This window comes from Macadamia integrifolia, chromosome 1 (genome assembly GCF_013358625.1).
Source record: "Macadamia integrifolia cultivar HAES 741 chromosome 1, SCU_Mint_v3, whole genome shotgun sequence".
NCBI lineage: Eukaryota > Viridiplantae > Streptophyta > Magnoliopsida > Proteales > Proteaceae > Macadamia > Macadamia integrifolia.
Window position 1 is genome coordinate 24,180,341 of NC_056557.1, and position 9,045 is coordinate 24,189,385.

The window sequence follows — 9,045 nt, forward strand, 5'->3', positions numbered from 1 at the left end:
AAAAAAGAGAGAAAAATAGAGTTATTGTTATTAACTAATTAAATTAAATGTAAGAAAAATGAAGGGACAACAATATGAAATAGAACCTAGTTTTCCTGAGGCCGCGATGCACAGGCGTCATCAGTTCATCATGGTCCATTGGAAGCAAATAATAGGGGGAAGATACATAGGAAGAGATGGGGTCACATCTTGACCGTCTCTTTCTTCACCGAGCCATAAAGGAAAACTGTCCTATGAAATATTAGAATTAATAATGGTAAGTGATATATTAGTTTATAACTGATATAATTATGGAAAGAAACAGTTCTAAGTGATTATCATATAAAATGGTAAGGGAAAATAAGTCTAAAAGGTAGCGTGGCCCTTACGTATAGACACAGTGGGGTGCATAATGTCCTTTCTACCCCTTATAAAAAGAATAAATCTCATCCATATTGATGCTTCTACGTACCAATTCTCTCATTGACCCTTGCACTAGTGTTGGGGCCAAGTTTCCTTTTAAGAACCTTCTCTTGGTAAGGTAATTAAGGATTTCAGTGATGATGGGAACAGCGAAACTGTTCTAACCACCACCATGAATAAACCTTAATTAATATTGAACACCAAGTACAAGATTCTTTGATCGGTGGGAGTTGGCTTGGCTTTGTCTCTCCTTTTGTTTTAGTTTCAGTTGGTATAATGAGAACAAAATGTACAACAACTTCATCATTGTAAATGATTAATAGTCAATTGAGCTGTAGGATATATTTTGGATACTGATTTTGTCTCTACTCTTAGCACTAAATGAGTGGATCTTCTTTTTCACGTGGTGATTTTTTCATATATGGGATTTCACTGTTCATGGGGTATCAAATCACGAGTAGTAATTCTTCTCCCCACTGGGAGAATTGATCAAAATTCAAAATGAATATCATTCATGATTCATCAACTAATGTAGAAAGAAAACAAATAAAGTTTTGGGATATAGTTTGAGCAAAGAAGTTATAATAATAATGCTTACCACTATTTTTTGTGATCCAATGACACCTCTTCAAGGTAACGCCACCATTAGAATCAGTACTATCCTTTCCAACATTAGCAAGTAGTGTAGTTTCCCTTCTTTCAGGTGGTCCTCCAAGCCCATGAAGAGGCACCATAATCTTCGGAATCACCCAAGGAATCCCAGTATTGACACCATTAGATTCTGGCCGGCTATCCTGTTGTCCAAGATTAGTAAGTTTGGTTTCTGCTCTTTCATGAGGGGTGGTGGTTCTATTAAGCCTTCGAAGAGATGCGAAAACCTTCTGATCCACTGCACGCGGATTAATAGTTTCGCGGCTGCCTATCGAGTCATTAGAATTCTGGGACAAAGATAGTGAAGGGAGTGATTGAGATGAGTTGCTCCTTCGAAGTGCAAGTGGGTAGACCTTCTTTAGATGTTTGGATAAGAAGCTTTGTTGGGTTGTTTTCTCCTTGATCCCATTGAAACTTCTGTTCCTCTCCATGACAGGCCTCCTTTCGTTTACTTCTGATGACTTACTTGATGTTATTAACTATTGTTGCAGTAGTTGAAATGGAACAACAAGAAGTTTCATTTGGAGTTGAGATTTATAATAGCATTTGGGGTTTTAAAATGAGATGATGAGATCCAATTAAAAGGGGTGGCGGTGGATTTCTGGTTGGTGGGATGTTAATCTCATCGTGTAGATTATTATGATCTCCTTAAGTTTCCAAGAAAAATTTCTCCCTAGTTTCCCACTGGGTCTGGGGAATGACTATATATGATTTTTCAAAAAATGCTTTCTCTAGTTACTCCAAGGGGATTATTGTTAGGGTTTTCTTTACCGTCTCTATGTCTAATGAAGTACATTATTTCACTATTTGCCACATGGCAGTACATAGCATTGTGGAAAAATATTAGACTTACGGGTGACTAAGATAGTGCCACATCGGTGAATAAAGGAAATACCATGGTTCTTATAAAGATTGGAGTCTTCACTCCCTCATGAGGTCTTTTGAAACCGTGCGGGTGACATAAAGCTAGCTCCGGTAGGTAGTCCAGACCGGACAATATCATGAGATGCTTCCTTTGACCTCATCATTGGAGCCGTTTGTGGGATCCCTTTGTGGTTCATATGAGGATTGGAATCCACACTCCCTCATGAGAATTTTTAAAACCGTGAAGACAACATTAAGTTAGCTTTGACGGCATCCCAATGTAGGTAAAATCATGAGATGAATTCTATGACCTCATCACATGGTTTAGTATATGTGAGTACTAGATATTCATCTAATTGGTACAATTTCAGCTTAAAATGAGTAGATGAAGCCATTGCAATGTATGTAAGGTCCTCTATCACATGAACTAACCCATGTTTTGCCAAGCAACAAAGGGTGAAATGTTATATTTTATTAGGTATAGTGACACCTAGAAGAACCTGTTGTCAATATGAAACAAGGGGAAATGAAACACTCCCTGGTTACGCAGTTAATGCTCCCAGACATAGAAGAAGGCAATTGCAAATGATATCCACACCTTCATGAAACCCAAAAAAAACCCACCCCCTATTTATGACCACCAGCGCTCCCTCATTAGCCCGTGCTATACAGGGGCCATACAATCAAGTAGCGTTGTTTTCCCATAAACCAAATAATTGATAAAAAAAATATGGGGTGTACAAGACAATGTTGCAAAATTGAGAAGCACGCTGGCAAAAGTAGGAAACTAGAAGGTGGCATCATCTTTCCCTTTTAGTTGTAGCGTTTGTCTCAGTGAATGTTTGTTTCATCTTAAGTGTCCATTCCACCCCATACTTATCTCCTACTCCTAAACCCCAAGGGTTGAGGCATACCGCTTGCCTGAATAGAAAGAGAAATACCATCCTTCACAGTCAGTTTTTCAACTCTGACTTCCACAACAATGTAATTTATTGGGTGTAAAAAGGCAAATTTAAGGTAAGTAGTAATGCTACTAATTATTATGCAGAAAACAGAAAAGTAATTGACAACATAAATAAAGGGAGAATAGAAATATTAAATTATTTAATCCAAAAAATTAATCTATTAGGTAGAAAGCTCAATTGGTATATATGAAGTCATCAATGCTCTCTGGTTGAAAGTCCGATGTAGGATCTAGGATAAGAAACGCCCAGAGACAGGATGTGCGAAAAGATCATGCAGTTCCTTGCACTTAGGGTGCTGAAGATGATGATGCCCCCCTCTCTCATTGGTCCCCTGCACATTTTTTTTTTTTTTAATCCAATACTTCAGATTCTCTCTCAAGTTCAAGATTCTGATCAAATAGTAATCCTTCTACTGGGGGGGGAGGGGAAGAAAGATTAAATGGATATTGCATCGTGAAGCTTTCATAGTAGGGTGGAGTTTTATGGTCCACACCTTACCAATATGCTAGCAATTGTTCTCGTATTTTCTTTGCCTTGTTAATGTCATGTACATTCTGTTTAAGAAAGGACATTTTTGCGACTTGGTGGTCAAGCAATCGAAATAGTCTCTTGAAACTATAGTAAGATTTGGGAGATTTTCAGTAGGAGCGCATGACTACGCGAAGAACCATCCATAGTAAGATTTGGGAGATTTTTGGGGTGGTAGTATTTACTTTAATCTAGTGATCTCCCTATGTTTCTGTAGTAGTGATGCTGTAATCTGTTCCAATGGCTCCCTTAAATTGGGGTAAGCTCTAAGGTGTATGCCATTGTAAGGGAAAGATAAATAATATTGAAACCAATGGATAACTAATTAATACGAAGATAATTAATATTGAAATCACAAAATTAACCTTATTATCAAATCATTCATTTAACTATCCGACTAATTTAATATGGTGATCAAGGAGATCAATGGAAGCAAATGGAAGCATTATTATAATTTAAAAATCAATTTTCCTATTCGTAACCTCATATTCATTGATTTGTAACAATTCCCTTAACAATAAAAAAAACGTTTCACTAATATTGAAATATATAGATAATCAATAAGGATCGATTTGATTCAGTTTGATTTTCAGTTGATCTCTTCATACTCAGTCCAAAACCAGCCCAATAAAATTCCCTCTCCTCTCTGGAATTAAATTTGTCATGGTAATCATCCCAATTCATTTTGCTTTCATCTTTTTCCCCACCTTGGTAGTGCCTATTCTAGTTCAATTTGGTTAAAGGGCTTATCATCATTTTTTTTGGGAAAAAATTACCAGATATCATTTGTTACGTGCACAAAAGGGGAGATGAGAGAAAATAGGGAGAGAAAATAAAATAGAAAGAAAAATAGAAAAGATGAGAGAAAATACATAGGGGAACAGTTTAGCTTTACCAACCAAGCTTGATGTTTGGCTTCTAGAGGAAGCCTACCTTTAACTCAAAAGAGTTTCAACCAAGTCCATTTGCTTAATCATTCATAGGTAGACTAGAATATAGTTGGATCATCTACACTCCCTGGTGCTTTAGAGGTATCAGTGTGGAGAGAGACAGTCACAAAATAAGAGAGAGAAAATAGTTGAGTGAAAATAGGATCAAGAGAGAGTGACACAAAATCCTCACGTATACCTCTACTACACCAGTGTTGCAGAGGATCCATTTCCGATCAGAGCTCATCAACCCTATAGATAAGGAGAGCATCATTTATCTCTTAACTTCTACACCCTCTACTTCAAAAACGTTCAAACCCTCTATGAATTTCTTTGTAGCCTCCTGCTCTTCTATTCCATTTGTCATTTACAACCATTTTGCACAATGGAATATTTGTTTAGTCACCAAATAATTCAGCTATCAAAAATAAGATAAAGAGAATAGAATTTAAGTTAGGCATTTTCTTATTGACTCCCCTTAAGGTGTCATTTTTTTTTTTTTTTTCCGGGTCTTCTTGTATTGTACAGTTTAAGTTAAATTATGTCTTTAAATATATGTACTCAAAAAATGTGCATGACCACAATGATAAGTTTTGATAATGACATTTAAAAAGGAAAAAAAAAAAAGATCATGAGAAATGACCAAATTTTAACCTTAATCCCTCCCACAAAATATAGGAAAAATTACATGATTATCCACTTTTAGATTTTCCTTTACAAAATTACTTATCAAAATTTCAGTTAACATTTTTTTTTTTTGATAAAGACAAATCCTTATCTAACAAAGATACAACCAAAACAGTTAGCAACGAGGTGGGTACAAATGGAGGGGGGAGTAGTTTCAGTTAACAAAAATAATCAAAATTAGATTTGTGTTTACAAAATTATCCACCCAAAGTTTTGATTGACAAAAGTACTTTACAAAACTACCCAAAATAACTCTTCATCTTCCACATATAACCATGTCTTTTGGAAACGTAATTTTGATTTTTTTCGTTAATTGAAACTTTTGGTGAATAATTTTATAAAGGGAAATCCAAAAGTGGATAATCATATAATTTTCCATAAAATACATGTAATGAATAGTAATACTAAAAATAACAATGGTCATTGGAAGGTGGGACCTACTTCTATCCCCACATAGAACAGAGAAGGGCCCATTTTCTTTAAAAAAGAAAAGAAAAGAAAAGATGTTTTTAAAATAAAAATTACCATCAAAATCAATTAGGTGGGTGGGACTCACCCACTCCCATTCTCACACGAGAGAGAGAGAGAGAGAGAGTTGGGGAGAGAGAGAGAGAGAGAGGAATAAATAATAATTAAAAAGGGGGAAGATTCTCACGTTTTCAGAAAAAAAAAAAAAAAAAAAAAAGACAAAATCGGAAATGACAAAAAGAAGGAAGAGAGGGGGGACCATGAGAACGGTTGGGGTCTCTCTCTCGCTTATTCGAGAATGCTGGAAGAGAAGGGGAGGAACCAAAAACGGTTTCAGAAGGAGAGTCAGTTGGATCAAGAAGGAATGAGGAGAAGGGGGGAGAAAAAAAATCGTCTGCAATTTCGATCTTGTACAATTCCGTGAAATACCACATTCAGGGAGTGACACGTGTATTGATACCAATGCAATGGTCCAGATCTGATTTAAATGTCTCTTCACTGATTTAATGTTTTATTAGTTGTACCAGATCTGGACCTTTGTATTGGTATCAATACACGTGTCACCCCCTGAAGATGGTATTTCACGGAATTGTACGAGATCGGAATTGTAGACGATTTCAACCCAGGGGGGACCAATGGTAGTTATGCATAGCTGGCAGAGAAAGGAGTATAAGGAGCGGGGGACCATGAGATAATAGAACACAAGAATTGCGAATTATATTGTGCAGAGTATTTTTTTTAATAATAACTGTCTAGCGCTATTGGTGAACTGTGCTGTGATTTAATCATAATCATAAATTTAGGTTTTCTACAATCGTCGGATCAGGTTCACAGGAATTATCCAGTGGTTTTAATATTAATTCCCTTACAACAATAAACTAATAAACCATGATTTAATCATAATCATAAATTTAAGTAATTTTTTTTTTTTTATCAAATCTTGTTACTATAAGTTATGTATGTAAGATTTCATTATGGTTCAAATCCAATTATAAATCGATCTAAACCGGAATAAACCCGATATTGAAAAATCGAAATAAAATTGGACCGAAACCAATCAAAAATCGAAGTTCCTTAACGGATTGATTTTGATCTCCATCATTCTTAAACCGAAACCGGACCAAACCAACCGATTGACACCACTAAGTATTATATACATGAGGTCAAGACCCCTAGCCGTGAGTGGCAAGTACTAGTATTACAATCCTATTGGGAATAGAAACTAGTACCGGTGTTACAATCCTAGACTTCTAAAGATCAGAGTTCCTTATCACATGTGAATGATATATGGTAATAGGGATTGAGACCACATGGGAATCTTGAAGAAGAGAGACGTGCATGAGCTGTTCAGAAGTTGTGCACAGATAATAGAGAGAAGTTTCAGGCAAACTTGAGGACTTTCATAGGGAGAAATTGAGGAGAGTGAGGGTTTTCATAGGGAGAGAATCGCAAGGCTGAAGAAGAATCCCAGGCGCTGGTGATGAGTGAGGATGCAGAGTGATTTTGCTAGTCCAGATTTCCCCTCCTAGAATTTCTTGATCTGCCTCCAACTTCTGGTAAGATCTTCTCTTTATTTCGATTTAATGATGCATTATAACATGGTTCTACCCTAAAAATATTTTAATGCTCTTACCTCTGTTTCCTGTTTTTTAAGATTCTCTCCATTGCTATTTTGCAATATATTTCTTAAACATGCTATTTGTTTGGTTTTGGGGAGCAATGGATTTGGTATGAACTGTAAACTTGGACGTCCTAAGTATGACTTCCGCTAAGCACACCTAGGGCCACTCACACAGGGTGAAAGTTGAACGGTTCTCAGTCAACCCCACTATGACCCGATCTATGAGATTGTGGGGTCAGTATGGACCCACAAGACTAGTTAAGCCAAAGGCCTAGATACCCGTTAATAGCAAAATAATAATAATAATAATAATAATAATAATTATGCAATCATATGCTTATTTTCTTCTCTTATTTATCTTTATTTTTGTTACAATGTATGATATCTTATCAGTTTATGGTAAGTTTTCCTTTTCTTCTTCTCGGACTTCCTTGATCCTCAGGACACATATTAGTTGATCTTTTGATAGTTCAATCCATAGAAGTAGATGGAAATGGATCATATTCTGAATTTGCTCTTCTTAGAGTTCTTGTGTCTTGATTTTAATGATGTCATACTATAAAGTGGAGTCAACACATATTCTTTAAAATTCTGTGAATGCTCAACCCAAGTGGCTAATTCTGAGAAGAAATGAAGAAAACAATAGGATTTGGATTTAGGAACAATGATCAACAACTGTGAGTTAACTGTAAGATTTCCAATTAGATGGGTTAACATAGTCCAAGATTTCTTTCCAAAATCGATTTAGTGGTGTTGACTATAGATGGAGTAAGTAGAAATGATCCAATAATAGTAAGTGATCTTTATAGAGATATTGGATTTTATTAGCACATCTTAATTGATAGAAAATATATACGCAACACATGCATGGAGATCAGATAAGTATACAATACAATTACTACATAGACAAGAACGACGTACCTGAATCCATGGATGAAGAATAACAACTTCTCAAATCTCTTTTTGTATGCTCCTTATACAACACGATCAATGTTGATCTGATCTACCATCTTTCCCTTTTGCTTTTGAGTATATATTTTTTATCAGTAACACCATAATTTTTTTACACCATTAAAGAACTAGAAGAAAAATAACAATAGTAGCAGATAGCATGAAAGGTAGAAAAATAATCCAGTTAGAATCAAGAAAATGTTTTACAATGCATGACTAATGATGTCTTTTTAAGAATGAAATCTTGCTACCAACACATACTCTTTCACCAACTCTTAAAATTACTCTGCTACTCAAATATTCAAAATGCTCCATACTAAACAATTTAATTGCAAGTTACAACTGCATTGGTAACTTACAACCATGGAACTATGGGTGTCAATGGGTCGATCCAGCTCAGTTTCGGTTCGAGTTGAGTCGATTTCGGTGTGAGAAGGCTGAACCGAAATCAAACCAATAAGGAAATTCTGATTTCGGTTTGGTTTGGTTTTGGTTTGTCTTTGGTTTCTTAAATTAGTTTGTAATCGGGTTGGTTTCGGTTTCTGGTCTAGTTTGGATTCGACTTTCCATATAAATGTATACGTAACTATGCAAAATTGTATTTTTTAATGAATTTTGGAGTGTTTCAGTTTCTTACGGGTGTGGTTTCGATTTTGATCTGGGTTTTGAACTGGTTTAGATTTAGTTTTGGGTTCATCCGATTTTTGGTGCGGTTCGATTTGGTTTTGGGGTGTAGTACTCCAAACCGAAACCAAATCAATAAGGCTTCGGTTCGGTTCAATCTGGGCTGTTATTGGTTCGGTCCGGCTTGTTTTACTGGTTCGGTTTAGGGTTTGACACCCCTACATGGAACCATGACCCTTTTTTAGGAATAATGCAATTCATGTAACCAATTTGCACTGCCCCAACCTCTCTGCATTAGGCCTAAGTGGTTGGCCTGCATCAAAGTGATGAATACTTAGGCACCGTTTGATAACAT

The 9,045-nt window shown here is 36.0% G+C and overlaps 1 protein-coding gene across 1 annotated transcript in view; it reads right to left on the bottom strand.

The window, feature by feature from the left end:
• Positions 1-1,585, bottom strand: part of LOC122086531 (DNA-3-methyladenine glycosylase-like) — a 4,191-nt gene extending 2,606 nt beyond the window's left edge. Inside the window, exon 1 of the mRNA XM_042655421.1 lies at positions 1,001-1,585. Within this exon, the coding sequence (XP_042511355.1) occupies positions 1,001-1,484 (484 nt within the window). The 5' untranslated portion in view covers positions 1,485-1,585. The remainder of the gene's footprint in view (positions 1-1,000) is intronic.
• Positions 1,586-9,045: the final 7,460 nt, after the last annotated feature.